Below are 25,724 nucleotides of genomic sequence, written 5' to 3' on the forward strand. Positions count from 1 at the left end.
GTAACAGAGGCTTTTCTGACATTTTTGCTTAGGGGTCTCTGGTCAGCTTCTGTCCTGGTGATACTATCAACCCCTATTTATGTGAGTTTGAAGGCCTGGAAGCATTTCCTCATCTCAAAATTGCTTTCCCGACATTATCACTGTAATAAGTACTCCTCTCACACTGTAGTCTCCAGAAACACGATTTAAATAAAATAAAACAAAACCAGTTTATTTGAAAGAAATAATTCATAAATAAAAATTTGGAGGCTACTTAAAAAGCTAGACATTGATCTACCATTTGACCCAGCAATACCACTCTTGGGGATATACCCAGAAGACTGTGACACAGGTTACTCCAGAGGCACCTGCACATCCATGTTTATTGCGGCACTATTCACGATAGCCAAGTTATGGAAACAACCAAGATGCCCCACTACTGATGAATGGATTAAGAAAATGTGGTATTTATATACAATGGAATTTTATGCAGCCATGAAGAAGAACAAAATGTTATCATTCGCTGGTAAATGAATGGAATTGGAGAACATCATTCTGAGTGAGGTTAGCCTGGCCCAAAAGACCAAAAACCATATGTTCTCCCTCATATGTGGACTTTAGATCAAGGGCAAACACAACAAGGGGATTGGACTTTGATCACATGATAAACTGAGAGCACACAAGGGAGGTATGAGGATAGGTAAGACACCCAAAAAACAAGATAGCATTTGTTGCCCTCAATGCAGAGAAACTAATGCAGAAACTTTAAGGCGACAGAGGCCAATAGGAGAAGGGGATCAGGAACTAGAGAAAAGGTCAGTTTGAGAAAAATTAATTTAGAAGGTAACACTTATGTACAGGAAAGCAATGAGAGGAATCTCACACTATAGCTATCCTTATCTCAACCAGCAAAAACCCTTGTTCCTTCCTATTATGGCTTATACTCTCTCTACAACAAAATTAGAGATAAGGGCAAAATAGTTTCTGCTGGGTATTGAGGGGGTAGGGGGAGAGGGAGGGGGCAGAGTGGGTGGTAAGGGAGGGGGTGGGGGCAGAGGGGAGAAATGACCCAAGCCTTGTATGCACATATGAATAATAAAATAAAAAAAAATCTCAAAAAATAAATAATAATGCTACCTCATAATCAGAGCATCTTTCCTTTCACTCACTGTACTTTCCCATATGTTATGTCACTTCAACTTTGCAACAACCTTGCAAAAAGATATTACTGTAATCCCCATTTTACAGGCATGAAAATGGAGGCTCAGAGAGATTCATTGATTTGGTTAAATACCTAAGAATGGAAAATGGTCTTTTGATACCTATCCTTAAGCACTATCTGTTGTGCTCATAGAAATGAATACTGACAGCTGAGAGTTCTAAAAAGACATGTATGTGTTTTGTTTGGGGGGGAGCAGGCAATGGCTAAGGAGGTCACCTCCAGGTAGCATATCAAAGAAAGGACCTACACACAGCCAGAGAACATGTTGGAGACACTGAACACCTGGGTAAGGAGAGGCAGACAAGATGTGGAGTAACTAAAAGCAGCCTGATATCCTTCACCAATTCAGATGTTAGTACAGGAGATCCCTCTTCCTTTCCCCCAAATCAGTAGATGGCAGATTAAGTGCCTTAGTTGTGATTGGGCCTTTCTGCCAAATGGTGGAGATACTGGATGTCATTGGAGGAGGGATGATTACATGTTTGTGTTACCCTGAGTTAGGCTGCCCTTGATAATGTGCACCAGCAGCCTCTGGCTGCCCACTCTTTTCAGACAGTGCTCATTCAAGTCCAGTGCATTAATACTAAGATAGAACATTATAACACTGTATCAATAATGTAAGACAGTGCCCTGTCTTTAAAGCATAATGTAATTTAAAAATGCAGTGTGTAGTAGACTGCAACTTAATTGGAAAGGCTCTTTTGGACCATTCGGGACGCTACAGAACATTTGGCATAGCCATTAAAAACTGTTCTCCAGAGGCCAGGAATTTAATTGAAAATGGTTAGGTAATACACAGCTATGGAAAGAAGTTTTTCCTTAAATTGAGTCTATGGTATACATATAGGCATGTTTACTGCAACATTACTTGTAACTATGAAAAACTGGAACTAAATGAAATATCCAGTTATGGGGGGTGGTTAAATTAATCTAAAACACTTACACAATGGAATGATATGCAGCAGCTAAGAAAATAAACCTATATATAATTACTTGGAAAATAGGTTCATGAAACAGTATTTTTTTAAGTTACAGGATAATATTTATTTTTTTGTTCCATTTTTGTTCACTGTGTTTCTCACTGTGTGCATATAATTCTTGTATATGCATAAGAAAGATACAGAAGTCGGGAAAATATACACCATACTTTTTAATACTGGTTACCTTTCAAGAGTGAGATTGCAGAAGGAAAGTGTTTCATTTTTTAATTTGTGCAATTCTGCCTTGTTTGAAATTTTTGTGCATATTTTACTTCTGTAATTTCTGGGTATTTGTGAAAGGAAGGCTGCCTTTACTGAGCAGCTCCCTCCTCAGTATAGCAAGATCTGGGATTCCTGAGCAGAGCCAGAGTTGGGCATGGATTTAAGTGTATTGTACCTTCAACAGAATTCTTGCAAGTCCAACTGTATTTCTTTTAAACAGTAGCACATTAAGATAAAACCTTACTAAAGGAATTCTATTTAATAAGCACAGCTGCTGATTTTATTCCTTTCTCTATTCTGTCTTGCTCCCCAACCCTCCAACCACAGAGTTCCTTTTATCTTCCCAGACATCTTTCCCAGAAAGGTCCACTTTTCAGGAATCCACAGAGAAGACAGCCCTCTACCGGTGTAATTTCAGGGGCATAGTCAGAGCAGGACCAGAAAAAGTACTTGCACAACTGCCAGCACCAACTAGACTTAATCACACAAATGAGAAATACAAATTCCCTTGAGAGATATGACATGTTTTCTGAAACTTGCACTCAGGCAAGGAAGACTGAAAATGGAGGGATATGCGTGTGTGTGTGTGTATATTTGTGAGAGAGAGAGAGAGAGAGAGAGAGAGAGAGAGAGAGAGAGAGAGAGAGAGAGAGAGAGAGAGAGAGCAAATCAAAATAGGTGCACAACAATGCAGGGTCAAAAGAATGCAATTTATGAAACATTCACCTATTTATTTAATTCATGTATTAAACAGAATTTGGGGGTTGGTGGTAATTTTTTGGTGGCACTGGGGTTTGAACTCAGGGTTTTGTGCTTGCTACGCAGGCATGCTATCACTTGAGCCATACCTCTAGCCCTTTTTACTGTGGCTATTTTTGAGAGAGTCTTGGTTTTATGCCTAGGCATACCTGGACTGCTACCTTCCTATTTACACTTCTCATTATAGCTGGGATGACAGGTGTGAATCGCCACACTCAGCTTTTTCTGTTGAGATGGAGTCTCAAAAGCTTTTTTGCTCAGGCTGACCTAGAACCAAGATCCTCCTGATCTCAGCCTACCACATAGCTGGGGTACAGGTGCTCGCCATCGTGCTCACCTACAGGTTGAGATGAGGTCCTGTGAACTTTTTGCCCATGCTAGCCTGGAATTGTGATCCTCCCATTCTCAGCCTCCCAAGTAGCTAAGATTATGGGCATGACCCACGTGCCAGCATGTTAGTGCTAATTGTAATAATACATGCTCATTAATACACTTGAAAGAAAAGAAAGTGATCTATATTTTCACTATTGGAGATAACTACAATTATTTTTGAGTTTACTTCTAGTCAGTTCTCTCTCTCTCTCTCTCTCTCTCTCTCTATATATATATATATATATATACATGTACATATATATGTAATTTTAAACAAATTTGGGATCAAACTATACATGTAATTCTTAGCCTACTTTTCACTCATTATATGTATATTTCCATGTTCTTAAATATTTGAAAGCATTATTTTAATAGGTTGTTGTATAACATATGCATCATGCAGTTGTGGTATAATCTAGCTAATCACCCTAATTTTGAGCATTTCAGGTTTTTTCTGCAATTTTTAACTTGTAAATAACATTGCCATTAACAACCTTGCACATAATTCTTAGTCCAGATTTCTCTTTCCTTAATACAGATTCCCAGAAGTGGAATTGGTGGGTCACAGAGTATATACATCTTTAAAGGCTCTGTGGAGCAGTTTTAACTGGTAGCAAATCTATTGATGCCCAGAAAATACGGAACACAAAATCCTTCTCCAGTCCAAACTTGAACACAGCAGCTGAACACACACACACATACCCAGTTGTGACAATGCCACTTCTAATTACATGTTTAATGAATGGTTTTTGATGGGGAAAGGGGAAAAGGAGGTACTAAGCTCTGTAATCAATTAGAGGAAGGAAACAAAGTCATTATGGCTGAACAGAATCTCTTCCATCTATTCTACTAACCTCACCAATTGTTATCTCTATGGGGTAAACCAGGGCATCTAAACTGTGACTTTCCCCCAAAATGACCCCCCAACCCAGTTCCTATGGGCTTAAAGCCACTCCCCTTCATCCCCTGACCACCTTTCCTCAAAAAAAAAAATAATAAGTATGGTGAATTTTTTTGTATGGATGTTTTCTTTTAATAAACATTTTACTGTATAAAATATGTTAATTACATTTACGCATTGATTAATCACACTCCAATCTTAACATTTTGTGATTGTTAGATTGTTACATCTATTCTAAAATTCAAATGAACATTATGTATCTTTTCAAATATCATACTGTCCCCAGGGTATTCATTGCTTCAGGCATTATTATTCTTTGTTGCTGTTCTATGCCTTCCAAATTAGGGAAATGTATGCAAGAAAAAAACCTTAAGAAGACACTACCTCCTTCCTGTAGTAATGAACAGATCACTTATTCTTCAGAACTTTCCCATCAGGAATTTAGTAAAAGTATGTATGCCTATATCAGTTTGAAATTTTGTTAACTTCATTGTTTTGTTCCAAACAATATGTTTTTGAAATCAAAATAATTTCCTTATATTCATTTACATGTAATTCTCCTGGTGCATTTCACCTCACATTAGTGATAAGAAAGGAGATGGAATTCCATCCCCTGCCTGTAACAGCTAAATATGTATCATAATATAAGCCAGGGAGAGTTTTACTGTGTATAAATGAACTACTGTTGGGTTTGATTAATTGAAGATGGAATTTGATGTGGTGCATTTGAAAGCTACTAAATATAACTTAGAAAGATTAATACAATATTTTCTATTATGATATTTTGAAAGTTTACTTTTTAAAAAGGATATTTAACTCAAAATAAGCAAACAAAAGTATGCATGGAGAAAAATTCTGGAAAAGTGCAATCCAATCTATAAACTATTGTTATCTCTGAAGAGTAAAATTGTGAGGGAGCAATTTGCTACATCAGGTACCTCTGCAGTTTTTGGCACCTTTATAGTGTCATGTTTTATTTCAATAATCAGAATAAAGAAGCAAGTAAAAAGTGTCATGTGTTCAACAAAAAGTGTCATGTGTTAAATTCCAAATATGTACCAGACATAAGTGATCACAATAGAAAAATTGAAAGCTAAATATAAGGAAGACTGGGTATGTTCAGCAGAGAACAATAACGAAGACAATGAAAACATGAGCAGTTGAAGGTTTCTAAGGTACTTGTGGACTGTGACACACTGTTGTCTGTCTGCCTGCTGGAACTGCCTTCACCTTTGGATCCTAGACTTCTGGTTTCTACTGGAAGCCTTGTGCCCAGTTGAACTCCAGCCAGGCTTCTTGACTATTGCTGACTGAAACTAGGCATGTTTTCTGTGCAAAAACATCTCCTTTTCAATGGAAAGTCCAGAGTATGTGGGGACTCAGACACTTTCACATGCTGAAAGTTAAAATACGCTTTACTAAAAATATTGTGGAGGACAATTTGACAATATATATTCAAAGTTTTAAAAATACTTGGGTTTAATGACAAACATCAGATTAGTGGTAATCTCTTAAACAGTAACTGGGAAGGAAAGGAGCTCAAGGAAGCCATCTGGGATGCTGGAAGGGTTCAATATCTTTATCTGGCTGGTGGTTGCAAGGATATATGTGTAGGTCTAGAATGTGTGTATTCACAATGGTGTATATTTTGTACCCTGAATTACTTTGGAAAGTGTCTTAGAAAACCTGGACAGTTCCCTCTATCTTCATAAGAATTTTATATGTATTTATGAAGATGATTCTGTATTGTAGTAAATCTTTTTGGGCATGGACTAATTATTTTCTTTTCATACTCATATTCTGCACAATCTGTATATAGTACATCAAATTTAGAAGTGTGACCTTAAATTTAACTTTTTAAAAAAAAACTGGGAGGTCAATAAAACTTAAACTGCTTAACAAATAAAAGGATATGTGTGTGTGTGTGTGTTTGTGAAAATTCATCTGTATGTACACTTTACTATATACATGCTCATGAAATTCAGTTAGTAACATGTAGTTTGGAACTTTTGAATCAGTAATTCTGCTGTAGCATTGTTATCCTATGTTAAAAAAAGATTCAAAGATTTAGTTCATTGTCTTATTTACAGTGTTGAAAAATGTCCACTAACAATGAAGTGGTAAGAAAAGAAATTCCACCCACTTAAAATCACATTATCAAAGTTTTCTTATTGGTATTCGAAAACAGTGTTTGGTAACTAAAATAGGTCACAGAATATAAAGGAATAACAAAGTAGAAACAAGTATCATGCTGTTCCCAGGTGCTATGCTTTTTTTCCTGGTACCCAAGGAAAATGACCAGCTGACAATGGGAAAAAGTCAAGTTTCATGGGTGAAATAACACCCTCAACCATGGTTCTCCTCAGTGATAATTCAGACCTTTGTGGTGCAGACACTGAATAGTAGGCACTGACCTCACATTGTCACACAACTGAGACCTCAATTATGAATGTTTGGACATTTGGCTTGTGTATGTGCAGGTATGTGTATATACATGTGTGTACATGTATGTATATGATGTGAATATTTGTATGCCCACCATTTTATTTTTTCCTTTCTCTTTTTATTTTATCACTTTTACATTTACTTACATGTGTATATATTGTTTGTGCCATCTCCCCACCACCACCACACTCACTCCCAAATCCCCCGCTTCTAGGCTAAATCTGTTCTGCCCTCTTCTCTGATTTTGTTGAAGAGAAAACATAAGAGATAATAAGAAAGACAGCGTTTTTGCTAGTTTGGGATAAAGATAGCTATACAGAGAGATTCCTAGCATCGCTTCCATGCACATGTGTATTGCAACCCACATTGGTTCAATGTCCACCGTTTTAAATATGCACTTGTGTATATGTGTGAGTATATTTGTAGAAGTGATCCCTTTAGTCCACATTCACATTTTGGAATCTGGAAAGTACTACAGTAATTTAACTAGCCAAGTTGATCATCAAAATAAGGAGGTGTTTGAGTGTTATGGTTTTTCCAGAGTGAATGTGTTAGAGACAGAGTGCCATCCAACATTTTTCTAATGGTCTGAAGGCTTCTGGGAAAGGCCATCATCAGTGGTTTGAAGAACACAGAAGTAGGCTGCATCCCCATTGGCAAATGTGTTCTGCTGCTATAAAACAGTTTGCAACCTAGGGCAACACTGTATGCTTGATTAAGCTTGCAATGAAAAGAATTTATTTTAAGCCATTTTAATGATTTCTTTGTTATCAGAAGCTAACCAAGAAGTTTTATAGTAGCCTTCACTTGCATAAAAGACCCTGTTCCTTCATCTTGGTGGCTTGCCTACTGGCAAATTTTACTATGATCCTATTTGTGTATAAAATCTATTTTTTTGTGGTTCTGGGGTTTGAATTTGGGGGCTCATGCTTGCTAGGCAGATGGTCTATCACATGAACCATGCTCCTAGCCCCTGCAAGTGTTTTGACATGAAGAATATCAGAATGGAATCCATGAAAAATTACCTTTTGCTTTTTAACTCTCCAGCTCATTCTGAAATAAAATACACTTTTGAAGAAAAAAATGGTTTAGGTATCGGGCATGGTTGAAATATGTTCTTTTCCCCTAGTTCTCATTCTAGTCCCTCCCTTTCCCAGATCCAGACTAATACATTGTCTCTGGGGAGAAAACCGCTACTACTCTCCGAACTACCACAGCTGCTGCTATGGTCACTGCTGTCTGAAAGTCATTTTTAACTTGACTGAGTGCCTGCTGTGTTCCAAGTGCTATAAGGCACCCCAAGAGACAGTATGAAGGAAATATACGGTGCACAGGGTTTTTAAATGGCCAGTGCCTCTAGTAGGTCTTTTTATGAGCCACTCCACAAGCCCTTTTTTGTGATGGGTTTTTTTCGAGATAGGGTCTCACAAACTATTTGCCCAGGCTAACTTCAAACCGTGATCCTCCTGATCTCTGCCTTCTGAGTTGCTAGGATTACGGGCATAAACCACCAGCATGACTCAAGAATACAGATGTTGCAGAAAGCAAGGTTCACCCCCATTAAGGGCTCCTTACTATTATAAAAATCAATTATAAAAATTATAAAAATCAATTACATATGCCCTCTGCATCATTTGTTGGGTAGCGTGTTTCTTTGTAAAGTGAAAAGGCTTCATTCTGTCCACTGAAACCAGCATAGTATAGGAACAAGTTTCTATTTGCTTCTTTCAGGATCTCCAGCTGTATGGTTGCTATAGGGAAGCCAAGCATCTCTTTAAAGAGGGTGTTAAAGTCTTTTCTAGACTGTATGAAAACCTCTTTTCCTCAAGGCTACTTTGATAGAAGCAAAATAAGCTAATTATGAAGCACTCCTGAGAAGTCAATGCTGGTTACAGGAATTCTTCACATTAAATATGAGATATTTAGAGTGGGAGGAGGAAGAGATAAACAGTACTGAGAGACAATCATTGCAAGACTGTAAATGTAGGATATCCCTCTGCTTTTGTAAGAGCTTGTGGAGACTCTGACACATACCCCAAGCATGCTTAAGACATGCACTGCACAAGAGTGGGCATCTTGTCTCTATCTGGGACAATTACCACAGATCCCTGAACCACATCTATAGTATAGGGCTGTTAATAATACCTGACACAACATCCAACCTGACCCCTGGAGTGCCCAAATTCATTACAAAGCGCTTCTTTTTTAACCTTCAGGAAGCATCGTTTTTTTTCCTTTGGAAGATGGGAAAGGGTAAGAACCTTCAGTTGCATTTCTTAAATAAGGAAACAAAGCTTTGTAGGAGATTAGCAAGACAGATCTGGAAATAAGCAAGTATTCTTCATCCCATTGATTCTCAGGAGAATTTTATACTTGGCTTGGGTTTTGGCAGGGAGGGCAGGACATGGAAGCAGTTGTCATTGCAAGAAGAGCACTGACCTGGATGTCCAGCAGATCTAGGTTTGAATCTCACTTCTACTGCTTAATAGCTTAGTGGTAACAGATTTTCATCTGAAATTCAGTTTCTTCATCTATAAAATGGGATTATTCATAATTCCTCTTTCTCCCTTGCATGGCTGCTATGATGAGAAAATGAATTCCGTGATATAAAAGCACAAAAAATACAAACTGGGGTGCTGCTACAGTCATATTTGTTTTAGTTGAATCTCCTTCTAGGTATTGGGGGGCTGTTGGTTCTAGAAGTCTCAGATCTGGTGAATAAAGCTATGCTCTCTCTGTGTCTCTGCATAATTTTATACACTCTGGTCACATCCCTTTCCAGTCTTCATCGTTCTAGATTAAAGAGTCTGCATTTGTTTAATCTATCTTCATAAGGCAGCATCCCTCCACTATTCTCTTGATTATAGAGTGGCCCTCCTTTGGATCATCTCCAGCTCCATTATGTCATTCTAGAAGCGCTAAGACCAGACCTGCACAAGTGTGTGTGTGTGTGTGTGTGTGTGTGTGTGTGTGTGTGTGTGTGTGTGTTCCTCTGACTCTGTCCCCTTACCCAATTATAAATCTTAGAACAGGATGATTTTCCCAGACCATCTCTCCAAATTACAGAGTAGGTGGGTCGGCCACAGGATGAAGCCTCCCTCTTTTTGTACGCAGCCCTGGCTCCAAGGGGCTAACACAGCTCACTGTCTGGCTTGGGAGGCTGGGAGGTGGATAACTAGGATGGGGAGGCAGAGGGGGGAGAAAGAAGGGGGGGTCTTGCGCAGGCGCACGAAGCTGCACCGACCGCCAATGCTGCGTCCTCCAGGAGCGGAGGGAGGGAGAAGAGGGAAAGGGAGCAGGAGGCGGCACTTCGGTTGCAGCTCTCAAACAGAGGCAGTCTCTCTCAGCTCTCTGAGGGACAGGGAGAGGCAGCGGCAGAGTAGGATGCTCTGCGGAACGCCCTGAGCCTGGGGTGCTTGAAGCAGCTTCTGGGACTGGGGCATCCCAGCAGCTTTCACTATGCATCAGTCCCTGACTCAGCAGCGGTCCAGCGACATGTCCCTGCCGGATTCCATGGGTAAGTCTAGCCGCCCTTCCTCCTGGCGGCAGCAAGGGGTGAGTGTACTGCCTTCTGAATGGCAAGCTCCTGGCCGCCCCAAGAGCCAGAGACCGGGAAGCCGGGCTAGGGGGTCCATGCGCCCCAGCTTCTGGGTGGTGGATCAGAGTCCCAGGGGAGCGGCCGGGCTGCGGTGGGGGCGACTCGCAGGGATTGGAGCGCCAAGCTTGCGTCCGAGTATCCCTGCCCTGGAGTGTGGATGCGTGCGTGTGTCTACAGACTTATAGCCAGAGGTAAATCCCAGCTGTCTGGTGATCAAAACACTTCCCTTTCAACCTGCGCCTTCGCTTTCTATTCAAAGCTCACTCTTTGCAAAGTCCTCATCACTTCTAAGAGCTCAAGACTAATGATAATTAGAAGCAGGGTCCTCGCCCCTTTCCAACTCTCTTGAAGCTGCCCTGATATTCGGAGTTGGGGGGGGGGGAGGACGATTTGCACTGGTTTGCACTGGTGGGGGGTTTGCGCAACCCTAGGGGGTGGAGGGGTGGGAAAGAAAGGAGGGGGTTGGAAGGAGGGGAATTCCTGAGGAATCACTCAAGACATCCCAGCCCTGTCATCTGCACCAGCAGGATCAACATTCCTTGAATTTGATTCCTTTTCTTCTTTAAATGGACGGAATGTGAGTGAATGTGGGAAAAAAAAAGGTGTTGGGGCGGGGGGGGCGGACGGGGGGATGAGTGAGAGCTCTAGAAAGAAGATCAAGCCGTAGCCCGCGCATCTTCTGAAGTCGCGCTTTTCCTTTCCTGGTGAATGGAGGGGGAGGGGCACCTTTTGACACCTTTCCTCATGAAAACGAGACTGCTACCTTTACGCACCAACTTGGCTGCCCCTCAAAGCTGCTTTTCGTTAGTTACAAACAAAACAAAAACCAAAAAAACAAATCCAGTCCCCTTCAGCTGTTAGGCACCTTCCCAAGCCCTATGATTTCACTGGGCGGAGAAATTAATTTGGAGCCCAGGAGAGCGGGAGGAGATTGTTGAACCATGATCCCACCAAATCTTAAAATTCACCTCGGATACGATTCAACCAATCGAATTCTCTCTTTCCAACATACTTTACATTCTGAAGAACGCCTCCGTCCCGAATTCCGCTCGGGTCTTCTACAATGAATTTGCGGGAACATCTCTAGGGGAGGAGCAGAGAGAAGATTTACTACCCTCTATGAGCTCCCTACTGCCTGCAAAAGACTGCCTTTCAACAAAATTCGTTCACGAAAGGGGCCCCAGAAAGTGTTATCACCCGGATGTGGGAAAGATCCGTATTTTCAATGGTTTTGCATACTCAGTGTAAGATTTCCTCTTCTCATTTTAAGGACGTAGTTTTGTTTTTGTTTTTGTTTTTGCAATGGGGTACAAATGAGGCCAAGGACTCGGATCCGAATCCAAAGCCCAGCAGTACCACACTCACACACGCTCCCTACCCCACCAGTTCTTTCTCTCTCTCTCTCAATCTCTCTCTTTCACACACACACACACACACACACACACACACGCGCGCGCGCCTCTCCTCCTCCTCCTCCTCTGCCCCCATGAGCACACACAGAATGCATTCCTCACCTTGGCCAGCTGTGGCGCCAACACAGCACTGGCTCCGCGATGCCAAGCTGTTGCGCGAAGAAGAGCTGGTGGAAGAGTGCAAGAGTTGCGCAGCTCCCATTTTTGCTGCGGGTGACAACCACTTGCACACCAAGCCTCTCTATCTCATTTCAGGCGGTCTGACTGCCGGGAGTGGGCCGATTGGAGGTCCAGGGCTTAAAGAGTTGCTACTTGACACTGCTCTGTGGGTTGTGAAACAAGATGAAGAGAGTTCTTTCTTGGGCTCCCAGGGGCCCTCAGCTAATCTTGCGTTTCTGGAAAGGTCTATGCAACAAGAAGTTGAGTGGGCTTCATCCAGCCCAGGCTCGACACTGAGGGAAAGGAATCATAGATCTCATATACACACACATTCTGCCTCTTAAAGTCTGTAGGCCAATGGCACTAGCAAATTCCTGAGTGGAGTGGTAAACCCGGATTTTCACAGTTTGGACTGGGGAGTCTCCTCGGAGTTTTCTGGCGCTGGTCCCGCACAGCCCAGGCCTCAATCAACGTCTAAGATACTAAGGAGCTACTTCCACTTAACTCAGTTCTGACAACTCCACCTTCTCCTGTATTCAGGGAAGGGGAAAAGCAGCGTGGGTTGGTGGGTTTGTGTTTCAGCCTCCAACGGCAGCATAATCCCTTTGCAGGCAAGATACATCCACAGCCAAACAATAAAATTTAACGCACACACACTGCACCAAGGTGCCTGCACTCTATGTTTGCTGGCTGCCTGGGGATAAGCAGTTAGTCCAGGGCTCAGAACCTAGCAGGCCATTGGCAAACAAAGAGGGTAATTTGACACCTGGGCCTTCCATCCTCTCCCAACACCCCCCTCTCCATTTTGGCAACAGCGCCTCCAGGCGCTAAGGTCCCTTTACTACAGCAGGGTATTCTTTCCCTCCCTGGTCTTGGATGTTTTCAAAGAATTGACTAAAGAGGTGGTAGTGGTGGATTTCAACACCTTTAAGGAAGTGTTTGGGAGATTGCAGGGCCTTGAGATCTTGTGTGGGCAGCCACGTGTTTCCACGGATACTCAAGGCTGAGACTTCCTGGGATCCTCTCTGTGTGACAAAGCTGACTCAGGTAAGGAAATCTCAATAGGTTCAAAAGATCAGCCCTGAGAATTCCCAGTCATTAAGAACACAGTGTACAAAACAGTATACCAGGCCTCCATTTTTGCTGCACCCCCTCAAAAGGTGCACATCCTACCTACTGTCTTTGGAGGGAATAATCAAGAACATGAACAAAGTAAAACACAAGTGAGAAGAGACAACAACTTGTCTTCTAGCAAACCACACCTTGGCTCCTGTCAGATACATAATTCTGGCACTGGTGGACATCATATGGGTTGTGGACCAGACCAACAGTTACAATTGTAATTATAGCAATTATAATTAATATGCTTATTGAGTAAGTATCTAGGAAATTGGGAACCTGAAATAATGAGTAGTTAAAGCAGGGTGAGCTTGATCAAGAAAAAAAAATCGTGGGAGAAGTGAGTTTTGAGCAGGTTTCAATTGAAGGGAGGAATTCTGATTCAAAGCTAGGCTTTGGGGTGGGGATTTGATTGTGAGGGGGAACCCAGAGGACAGAGAAGCTGGTTAATTTGGAAGGGTGGAGACAGCAAATAATTGGATGCCTCTGGAGCAGAGCCTCTTGGTCATCAGGATTCTGAGATGGAGGTGGGGCACTGCAGAGAAGGAGGGCTGCAGTAGATCTGCAGGGAGGCTGCTGGGGGTGGGCAGGCAATGCCGATGCCAGATTTCAGACACTCACTGCTGTTTATTGTGGAAGTTGTTGTTTAAACAGAAATATGCTAGACACTAAGTAGATGGGATAGTGAGAGATACTGGTTGTGGCACTAGTTGGCCAGAAGGCTTTAGGTTCTGGGGAGCACTCAGGTGTACCCTTATTTAAAAAGTCAATTCTATCAGCATAGTCAATATTTATTCACACAATTCCTCCTATAGCCTTTTAAATTAGGAGGCAAACAATTCTGACTATGATTATTGTTATTCAACAAGTACCAACTACTTACTAGGTACCAGACACAATGATAGGCACTGTTTTCAAGTACCTGCCTCCACTTTTAAGTAGCTCATGTGGTCGGAGTTTTTTTGATGTGTTGATTTACTAAACAAAACCTGAATAAGATGGTCCTTTGTCCACAGGAACATCTAAGGTAAGCCCTTAATTATACCCTAATAAGAACAGGGCTCTTCACTAAGATGAAACAACCACCAGGAAAATGTCCTAAGCAGACAAAGGCCCTAAGTTGCCTTTTAGGATCCTTGGCAATACCTTCAGAAAACCAAGGACTTAAGTCAAATTGACCCTGAAGACAAATTGAGGGGTGATTCTTCATTTCAAAAGCATTCACCCAGGAGTTCCTTAAAATAGTCAACTCCTCAGGTACAACTAAAATTAATTTTATTTTACACAATTTTGGTCCTTATAGTATATAATAAGGAGTGACTGACTGGGGGAGCACAAGAGGACAGAAAATAGATATTCAACCTAGTGATGGCAGAGTTTTCTTTTTTCCTCTTTTTATTAGCATATATTAATTGTACAAAATAGTGTTTCATTATGACATTTTCATACATATATATTATATACTTTGATAATATTCACCATGGGAGAGTTTTATTAGCAATTTTATTCAAAACAAATCCTATCTGGAGTTAAGGTCCCTGTGGAGCTGTAGAAATTTTGTCTGAGTTTCTCAACTGACTGAATTTTTAATTCAGGTTCTAAAGCAGAGAAAAAAAATAGATTTTCGAGTGACACCATGTGGTTTGCTGAGTCACTTTTCTGACCTGACTTCTGTGTTTTTAAGAGTTAGAGTGATGTTTGCAAAGAAGACTCAAGAGCTGTGAATAAGATTAAAGGTCAGTTGGTGGGGAAGGAGCAGGGGAGCGAAATAAATTAGAAAAACCATGCATACATATGCACTTCTTCAATTTAGTCTGTAAGGCTTCATGTTTTCTGTCTAAGATAACTTTGGTGTATCCACATCTTCCCTGGCTCTTACTTTTGACAAGTTGGGGCAAGAGAGGGCTAGAGATCCTACAAGAGTGACAAAGGAAAAAGGAAGACAAGGATTAGAGGTAAGTTTATGTTAAAGCCCCTCTGTGGAAGAAACGAAGACTCACTAAGTATCTATCATCCAATAGATATTGGGGTCCAGATTTAGAAACTCTGTTAGAGTACCTCAAAATCAAGAGGAAGGATACCTAACATTTAAGTAAACTGAAGAAATAAGTCCTGTTTGTTCCACTCCCACCCTTCTTCTACTCCTTTCCCAGAACCAGGCAATCTCAATTGCTGGACTTTGCTTATCTGTTTGCCATCAAGGCTTGTTCTCTACATCCCTAATAGCCATCTCACACAAAGGGCCCTGATGTCACAGGTGTCTCCGGGCCTTTTTGTTTTTTTTCCCATGAAGGCTAGACTCAGGTCTCACTGCAGAGGAGCCCCATTTCCCAACTCTCCTGGCGCCTTAGTATATGGGTCCCTATAAACGCTCAAACCGCTTCTACATTTCAATGCAAAACAGTCTTAGAATAGTGCCCTAGTAGAAATGACCCTGATGAGTCATGTCCCTTACTTTCGAGGCTGACATCATGGGAGACTGCCAGCCCCTCCCACCTCCCTCGGAGCCTTCAGTCTGGAGCTCACTGGGGAAGACAAGATGGATGATGGGTCTAATCCAGGGTGGCACTCCTAACACTTTTATTCTATGCAGGAGTGGGTATCTGCAGAGGATTACAAGGCCAGCTACAGCTCCCTCTCACCCTCTCACCACCATCAGGCCTTCCTGGTCTCTCTCACCAGTTTTTCTCTCTCCCCTTCTCCTTCCTCCTTTCCTCTCCCCTCGCTCCCAGTGGTGCAGCCTGGGCAGCTTCTCTCTGCCACTGCTTCCAGAGGCTGCAGTGAGGCCTCCCAGAAAGACAGGGTCTTATGAACAGACAGACCCCAAGGGTCTCTTTAGAGCTATAAATTACAGTCAAATCACCTAGGTAGGTGACCCTATCATCAGGCTCCCCACTGCTTCATTCTCCCCACCCTCCACACAACCACTAGGAACTGGACTCTCCTAGCATTCACCATTTGGTTACATTTTTTCTGAGAGCCCTTAGGTGGTAACCTCTCCTAAAGTATTTCCTGTCGAAGACCCCTTTCCATACCAGAGCCCCTTCCCCATGCCAGAGAAATGCTGCAAAGTGTAAAGCCATGCTTGGTTCCTTAAAAAATAATAAATTGAAAAGCGAGTCTCGATACCATTTTTCTGACTTAATGAGCCTGTTTTCGAGAAAAAGAAATATTGGTTTGTGATATTCTGTCTGATAAACCCTGAGTAGGAGAACAAGTTTGTTATCATTTATACTTATGTCATCCTCATACAAGCCTAAATGTGTTTAAGTCATAATCCCTCCCATCTACCTCCCCCGATATGTATCTTTATGGACTAATGGCCTCTGAACACTTACTTTATTACACACATTTGTTATGTGACAAATCTTGCCAACACACCATTTTAAAGTTTATACATGAGGTGGCAAATGTCAGAAATAAATGAAAAAAAAATCCCAGTACCTGGCTTTGTTCTGATATTTACACTCAAAATGAAATTTCATATCATCTCTAGCTTATGAAAAAAAACCGTCTTAGTTGCATGTTGGCTTTAAGACATTTTCATTTAATATCCCACAGAAACACTTCCCATTCATCACACGCCTTTATAATTTGGTCTAAAAAAACATTCTACTAAGTGGGCATGACATATCTTTTATTGAATGCTACAAGCACAAATTTTGTTTTGTTTTTATGTAACTGGTGAGATTTCCTCTTTTGTTTATTTTCAAATGAGAAGTATAGTTTTATATTATAAAAGTGGCAGTTGATGACTGAAAATCTAAAAGCTCCATTCCTTCAGCATAATTCCACTCTCTCGAGATAACCCCACTTACCACCACGAGTAGTGAAAAAAAAAAAAAACAACTTTGTAGTAATTTTTTTTCTTTAAGTCACTCCCTTTCCCGGTTGAAATGAGCAATTTTAGTTTCTCTCTATGCTTACAGGAGCCTTCAATCGGAGGAAAAGAAACTCCATCTATGTCACCGTGACTTTGCTTATTGTGTCCGTGTTAATTCTCACGGTGGGCCTTGCTGCAACCACTAGGACCCAGAATGTGACTGTTGGAGGTTATTACCCAGGAGTTATTGTAAGTATAGAAAGCATAGGTCTCTGTATCTTGCAGGCTACAGAGATTTGGGCTCTACTTTGATGGTTTTCAATGCCATTTGAGTTTCTAGTGTTTTCTTAGATTTTCTTTTTATATCTATATAGAGAGGCAACACGGGTCTTGTTATGAAAAGCACTGGACTGAAACTAAGAGAGTTCCAGTGCCATCCTTAACTAGGAGTGTGAGTCATCTTACTCTCTAGGATTTTGGTTTTCTGGTTTAGGAGATGTTCCTAATTGTCAATGTTAACCTAAGGCTAAGATCCTTTCTCTCTGGGGGGTTTCCTATATGTAATTGAGTTCACCTGATCTTACCTGGAATCTGACAACCTTGATAACCTTGATACTTAACAATCTATGACCCAGAGTACTGATCTACAAAGTGGTTCTGTATTCTTATCAGGAAGACACACTCCTAAAATATGTATATTTATTAAATTATATACATACTAATTAAATTTATATAAAATGGAAATTCAAAAATTAGGTGAAAATGAAATGATTTTAATATCTTTATACAAACACTAAAGTGTCATAGGATGATAAGCAGTTAGTGTGAAGTTTGTCATTAAAGACAGTGGCTATAAATTATTCAAATGGCCCACTAGATAATTGTGGGCATTTCTGACCAACTTTTATTTTTGGTGGTGGTAGTATTGGGGATTGAACTCAGAGCCTTGGGCTTGCTAAGCAGGTGCTCTACCACTTGAGCCACACCCCCCAGACCTTTCAGCTTTGGCTGTTTTTCAGATAGGTCTCTTGTTTTTGCCTGGGGTTGGCATCAGAAAGCGAACCTTTTACTTATGGCCTCTTGGGTAGCTGGGATTTCAGTGTATAGACTTATACAACCACACCCAGCTTATTTGTTGAGTTGGGGGTATCCTCACTAACTTTTTTACATTTCCTGAGAAGCTGGGATTACAAGAATGAGCCACTGAGCCTAGCCTAAGAACCATCTTTTAAAATGCAAATCTTACAATGTGTCTGACAGAAAGCTTACCCTAGAAGTTAGAAGTATCAGCTCTGCCATTTTCTTGTTGCTCACTTGTGCTTACTTTATTAAGGTCATCTTCAATTTGTGACTTTCCAATAGGAAACTTCCCAAACTCCTTGTCCATTTAATTGAGACTGGTTTAGTTAAAACTGTATCATATAATCTTGGCATCCATGAAATGCTTCACCATCAACCCTTTGTTGCTAGGAGCTTGCCCTCTTCCTAAAAGATAGCTCTCCTGGTCATCTGACATTCACAGATGGAGGGCAGCAGTGACAGTACATTTGTTGAATATTAGTAACAATTTCTTTCTTCTTGTTTCAGATAATAAATAAGAAACAGAAGTTCTAATGGACTCTTTACATATTCCAATGGATTTTTTTCCACCCTCAGGGTGCATGCAATCCACTTTTAGAGACAGTTAAATTTGTTGCATAAAAGTAATCTCACTTACCAGATGGGATAACAGACCTCATTTGGGTCTATGGACACTGCTGTTGAACCCAAAAACTTAATTCTAGAGGTTGGATCATACTTTAAATATCAATTAAATGGCTCACCAATTGCTAGAGAGCAGGAAGGAAGTTTAGAGTGATTTATTTTTTATTACAAAAAGGTCAGATGTATTTTTGTGTTCTTTCTCTCTCTCTCTCTCTCTCTCTCTTAGCTGGATAGACAGAATGGGAGGAAAAAGGATTAAAGACTATGCCTTTGACAAGCCAGTGTTGTGAGTGACCAAGCCTGGAGCTTGTTGCTTAGGTCACCAATTCCATTTCACAGTCTGCCTCCTCAATAACCCTTTCCAAGAGGGCGCTAGATGTGAAGCAAGATTTGGGCTGTACCTCCCTGGAGCTGAAAGCTGCTGGGGGAAGTTGTTTTGCAGCTTTTGGGCTACCTAGGCTCTCCCCAGCTTAGGGCAGGTGTCCCACAGACACCAGTTGGTGTTCTATGCCCTCTGTTAAACATGCGATGTGAGAACTCACCCAGTCCACTTCCTGTGGTGAGGCAAGAAAAACCAATGTCAGCAGAATTGGGTTTTATTTTTAAACGCAAAAAGGAGGGGAGAGGAAAGGAGGGGTTAAGAGCATTTTGGTGGCTTGGAAAGCAATTTATAGGATCTGTATGACTTTGTGTGTTTCAGGTAGCTGCACCAGTAAAATATTTTTCTGACTGATGAGCAAATGCTTAAGCCAAGATTCAGAGTCTCTGTGGGTGAGGGGGAAGGTATTTTCCATTTATTTAAGAGTACAAACTCCTATTCATGAACAGTGGCCATGAACCTTCTCTGTAGAATATCTTACTGTGGGTGGCAAGGTTGGAATACATTAACAAGGCAGTGAGGGCTCATAATTGTTGTTATTCAAGTACCTGATGTTCAGCTAGCACTAGAAGTTGAAGCAGTGGAGGCCTGTGTCCAAGTGTGTGGGTTTCAGTAAAAGCTAACATGGAAGTGTTTAATAGAGGAGCCATCCCAAGCCAACAGTGTGCCCCCCTGGTTTAGCCTTAAAAATTTGCTCTCCCACTTCCTGTAGACTATTTCTTTAAAATGGGTTTTAATTATAAAGAATGAAAGGGAGAAGGTAGCAGATTGAAGAATCAAAAAATCCATTTGAGTGTATAGGTCAGAGCACATTATAGCAAGTAACTCCTACCTCTGCAACAGTAAATAGACTTGAGAATCCAGTTTTGTCTAGGAATGGGGGCTTTCACTAATAGAATACTTGAATAATTAGGTTATTAGGGAACTACTACATAAACTCTAAGCCATTGGTTTTCCCACCCCAATGTTAATTGAATAACCTGTTGAATCTGTGAAAAATGTAGATTTCACCTCCCTACTCCTAGAGATAATGATTCTGAGTGGGGACTGTAAATGTCAATTTTCTTTTCATGAGATAATCTTTGATTGAAAAAGTAATGTATGTTAAATCTACATTTTACTAAGCACTCCAGGGGTATCTAATGTGGGTGTAACCACTTGAAGAACTAAAACACAATAAAATATGCTTAGCAATAAAACCAGAAGGAGCATAATGTAGCATTTTAAGATTATGCACTGTCAAATTGGTCACTTTGAATATAAAATATTATTGCATAGAACTGTGAAATTTTTCAGGCTATTCAGACTCTGCTATTTTGGACTCCAGTTAAATGTGTTAACAATACATTAGAATTTAAATGTTCAAACAAATTATGGAGACATTATTAGAGTAAAAGAAGTCTTAACATACAATTCATTTAAATATTGAGATCTCTGGCATTTAAAATGTAATTCAATTTGAATAACTTTTAGTCATGTGAAACTTTTCAGAGGCATTTTTATTTTGTTAAGCCAGAGGCTCTTGTATAGCAAAGTGCATTATAATAGCATGCTAGCTACTCTACTTGACATACTTTACCTAAGACAAATGCACCTGCATCTTAAAAAAATATGCTAATCTGTATAGGCTGAACTATAACATTTTAAAAGATGAAAACCAACAAAGAAAGACAAACTGGAGTAATATTTTTGCTATCCTTGAAAAATCAAGACATAGTCCATGCCAGAAAAGTTCTGGTGAACTTTCCACTTTGAAAGCCTAAAAATCCAAGAGGCTTTGATACTACATGAAGCTGAAAGAGGGAAGATTGTTCCTTCCCTCTAAACCTCCTGTCACCTCAGATCTAGGAGCAAAAGGCCCCTAAATGTGTTCTCAAGCAACCAACAAGATGGAGTTGACCCCCTGATGAGTGTGGCAAGCCTTTCATTCTGGCACCCTCTTCTCAGCTATTGTATTGTCAGGGCCCATACTATCCTGAATTTTCTTTCAGGAGAGAAACCAGGAGTTTCTGCTTCTTTTTCTGGAGTATTAAAAATTAAGTACAGTTACAATGGGATATTAGGAGACAGGGGCAACAGGTAACATTCAGTAGTCTAGAAACCTGCTCTAGGCCAATATGGCTTCAACTTTGTTGGACTTATCTTGATAAGTCCAAAAAAGCTTTGATTAACTTGAATGCTGAAGAAATACAAGGAGTTCTGGATAGTCAGATTTTGTGGTTTATGGCAAATTAGAGACCTTCCCCACTTCATATTGTAAATATTTTTAAAATCAAAGTTCATTCTAAAATATAAGTTCCTAACTTCATACATTTTAAAGATGAGACTTGAAACCCAATTTTCTGGATAACACCTTTTTTTTAACTAGTTAATACTTCGTTTATTATTGCTCAAAATTAGATAATAGGTTCAAATAGCCACTGGATTCTTAAAAATCTAAAACATCAAATAATAAAACAAAATACATGAGAAACACATCAATGAATAATCTATACAATGAACAGATTCACTGACTTGGCATTATTTTGTTTTTAGAGTATCTTCTTAAGAAAACATAAAAATAAAATCTTAAATAAGTTCCTGTCAAAATCTGATCAAAATCAAACTAAATTATTTCTAAGTGTAAATTAATTAGCAGCTTATTGAAACAAATCCACTTTAAAAGTACTCTTCAAGAAGACTTTTATAATGCCACAAGGTTCTAACCTCTATTGGTTCCCTGTTACCTCCTTGGCATGCCATTCAAAGCTCTGTGCAGCCTTAACCTAGACGCCCATTTCTTCACTTTTGTCAAGATTGACACAGTCCCCTGAACACCACTTGGGCTTTTCTGCCTTAGTGCTGTAATTTACCTTGTTCGCCAAATGTCCCACCTCAACTTACAGACACAGCAGAAATATTTCTGATGTTCACAGTGGTGTCTACCATCTTTGAACTCCCTATTGTAGATTCCTACTACTCATAGTTCCTGGAAAATCCTCATATCTTGCTTTATAGCACCTGTTGGGCCATATTCTCATTTAGCTTTGTTTGTACAGGTCCACAATCCCTTATCTGAGCACTTGGGCCAGATGTGATTTAGGACTTAGACTTTTTATATTAGAAAAATTATGCAGTGAATACACCATCAAACATTCCAGGGCATCCTTAAGAAGCACCCCATAATCATATTCTTTCATATTTCCTATAGTAAAACATGAATTTTTACATGAAGTGGAATAAAGATTATAAAAAATCTTGAACATTAGTTCAAGATCAGGCTTTGCCAGCAAACTACTTCTCAGAAAACCCTTTTGGTTTTAAGATTTTTGTGGATCTCAAGATTATGGAAAGAGATTGTGGATTGGTTTACCTAATTATAGCATTAGCTCCTTGAGCCTAAATCTTATTGGTTGTGGCGTCATACTCCACCCCAACTCCTAGCCTCCAAATCACAGATCAAACACAGTACCTGCCATAGAGTAGAAATCTAGTTAATATTTACTAAATGACTAATTATTCTGAGTATCATCCTTGAGTGTCTGATAGAGTGTATGGGAACAGGGACAGGTGATAAGGTCTAGCCCAAAAAGAGCCCTTCAATCTGATTCTGACTTCTAATGATTTATCTTTTTTATTTCACAAGTAGGAGGCAGTCAAAACAAAGCAGGTTGGTTGGTTGTTCAGGTAGTAGAAAATTGAGATGGAAATTCAAAGTTCTGAAGATTACAGAATTTGCTGAAGCTCTTGATAGAGAACCACAGAGCTTACCTTTCTGCGGTTTCAGAGAAGCAAATCATCGATTAGATATAGCTGCCCATTTTCAAGAAACTCTGTTGGTACCCTTTATTTTCAACCCCTCAGCCAGCTCTTTCTGAAATAGGACTCACTCCATTCCTGCAGTGAGCTTTTCCCCTGGGGTGGGACAACAATAAGTCCCTTATTCCTTGAAAGTCACTACTCTACTAATACTGACCACAAAAGCAGCCAGATGTGGCTGAAAGAATACTAGCTGTTAATAAGATGACCTGAGGGCTGGTCCTGGCCCTGCTGTTAACTTTCTCTGAGAGGGGACAAGTCCTTACAATTCTCTAAGCCCCCATCTATCAAATAGATTATAATAGCTCCTCCAAATTCTATAATCTTCCTGTGACCAAAATGGTGGGCAATTGCTTCTTTAATTTAATATGCCTCAAACATGATGTGTTTTTAGAAACACTGGTAAGTTCATCCACCTGCCATCCATGTGAATGAATTCTTTCAGGCATCACTCAAGATATACTACCTGTTGAACTCTGCCCATCCTTTGAGCCCATATAAAATGTCTCCTCTATGAAAACTTAGAGCTATCTTTTATTTAGCAACCTATCTTCTGTAAGCCATGCTATATATACTTTACCTCATTCAATCTACACAGCAACCCTATGTGTTGGGTGCTGTTATGAATCCCATTTTATAGATGAGGAAATGGAGGCGCAGAGTGGTTAAGGGACTATCCCAAGGCCACACAGTTTATAGGTAGCAGAAACAAGGATATAATCCAGAATGAATTATTCTCTGTTTATACAGGCACTTTGTTTTTACCTACCTTTTAGCCATTAATCCACAGTCTGTCTCCCCCTCACAAGACTATGAGCTCTTGTAGAGCAGTGACAATGTCTTCTTATATATTTTACAGAAAGGTCCTCAGTGGATGCTAGCAAATTAAATGGATTGGAGAGGAATAAAATTAATTGCAGTGGGGGAACTAGATGAAATAACTGGTGGGCCTGGAATTTCTAGTTTTGAATTGTCTTGTCTTTCTAGTCAATTCTACAGAGTTCAGCCTACCTCTTTTGGTCACTGCCATTTGAGAGTTTCAGGAATAGACAGTGGCTTTGCTGCCTGTGTTAGGAAAAAGATTGCTGTTGAGATTAGGAAATATTCTGTGAGTATCTGTGGAAACTAATGAACTTTTTAGTAAAACAACTTATTTTCCCTTGTAAGTGGCTGCACTCAAATTTCTTTCAATCTCCACAAATGACGAAGAGTACCATAAGCACAGATTATTCACAGAATTCCTCCCTAAGAAAAATAAAATCTGTGAAATATACTGCAGGCAGAGATAAGTCAGAATAGAGGAAACTCTCCTATTGTGAAATAGAGAAAATATTGATAGGATTTTCCAGCACGAGTCAAGTTAGTATGGCTCAAAAGTTAAATGTATTTTAGAATAGTAATAATCTCTACAGCAAAATAATATTTACTGAGTTACTGAATACTTACTGTGTGCCGACACTATGCAAAGTTCTTTGAATGTATCATCTTGGTTAATCCTCACAAAAGCCCTAGAAGGCAGTGCTATTACGGTCCCTGTTTTACAGATAAGGAAACAGGTTTAGAGAGGTTAATCAATTCACTCAAGATTGCACAGGCATAAATAGAAGGTCTGGGGATACAAGCCAGGCAACTGTGATCACAATGTTTTAATCAGTATATTCATGGCAGTACATTTTAATTATATTTGAAATAAGACTAAGTGAGAGACTGACACAGGTTAGCTGCTGAATGAGGATCTTCTCAGTAGTCTTGGATGTCATGATATATACATTTGTGTACTTTAGCTTCTGTTTCCCAAGAGTGGTTGCTGTCTGAATGGCTCTGCAAAAGGAATCCATGGAAATTTGCGTTTATTGCTTCCTGTCATTCTCTTTTATTCTTGGAATCCTGAGACAACCACTCAGTTTCCCTAAACTGCTCCACCAAGCCCAGCCCTTGGGTTCATTAGATTTCCAAGCCTAGGTATAAGGCTTATGGGTGTTAAACTGAAACAGATGCTTTTGTGAGCCAAGGTAAGGGTGCAGATGGAAACCCAGACTATTAGTGAGGCTAAAGAGAAATGTAACTACATCACTGAATTTGTGTTAAGATTTATTGGTCCATTCTCACCACTTTTTACTTCTTCCATTTTCATCTCCATCAATAGCTATCGGTTAGCGATCATTTTCAGCAGAGACTGACAGGCTCAGTCTAATGGCAGAGTGGAGAAGGCAGTGGGATGTGCTACACTGAACCATAATTCCAGCCACTTAGACAGGGAAATTGTTTTTCATGGTTTTACACTGCCATTTCTGTTCACCCTTTAATGAATGCTTTCTGTCCATAAATGAAGCAGAGATGGAAGAAGAGGTGAATAAGTGCTAACATAAATTGCTGTGGGTCAACCACAAATACAGGCTTTCAAAAAAGTTTTTTTTAATTTTTATTTTTTAGTGTGGGTTAAGATGCTTGCTGATTTCTAAAGGACATCCTGAGTTTGATTAGTATGTCAGTTGCATCAAAAATTACTATTGCAGCTGGGCGCCGGTAGCTCATGCCTGTAAACCTAGCTACTCATGAGGCAGAGATTAGGAGGATCTTGGATTGAAGCCATCCCTGGGCAAATAGTTTGTGAGACTCTATCTTGAAAAAACCCAACACAAAAAAGGGCTGGTGGAGCGGCTCAAGGTAAAGGCCTTCAGTTCAAACCCCAGCACTGAAAAAAATTGCTATTGCAAGCCTTTATTCTGTAACCCATGCTTAAGAATGGAAGGTCTTTTTAAAAACTCATAAAGATTAGAATATAATGTGTGCCTTTCACTATTATATGTCTCTAACTGACTCACCAGTCCCATACTAGAAAATGGATGTTG

General features: G+C 40.2%; 1 protein-coding gene across 3 annotated transcripts in view; it reads left to right on the forward strand.

The window, feature by feature from the left end:
* The first annotated feature begins 10,124 nt into the window (after positions 1-10,124).
* Positions 10,125-25,724, forward strand: part of Tmem255a (transmembrane protein 255A) — a 49,509-nt gene continuing 33,909 nt past the window's right edge. For 2 of the 3 annotated variants that reach the window (XM_020152208.2, XM_020152209.2), the window contains exons 1-2: positions 10,126-10,397; positions 17,098-17,240. In XM_020152208.2, the coding sequence (XP_020007797.1) occupies positions 10,340-10,397; positions 17,098-17,240 (201 nt within the window). In that variant the 5' untranslated portion in view covers positions 10,126-10,339. Of the gene's footprint in view, positions 10,398-17,097; positions 17,241-25,724 lie in introns of all 3 variants that reach the window. The other variant, XM_074064059.1, reaches the window with a different exon arrangement.

The sequence above is a fragment of the Castor canadensis genome, chromosome X (genome assembly GCF_047511655.1).
Source record: "Castor canadensis chromosome X, mCasCan1.hap1v2, whole genome shotgun sequence".
NCBI classification, from domain to species: domain Eukaryota; kingdom Metazoa; phylum Chordata; class Mammalia; order Rodentia; family Castoridae; genus Castor; species Castor canadensis.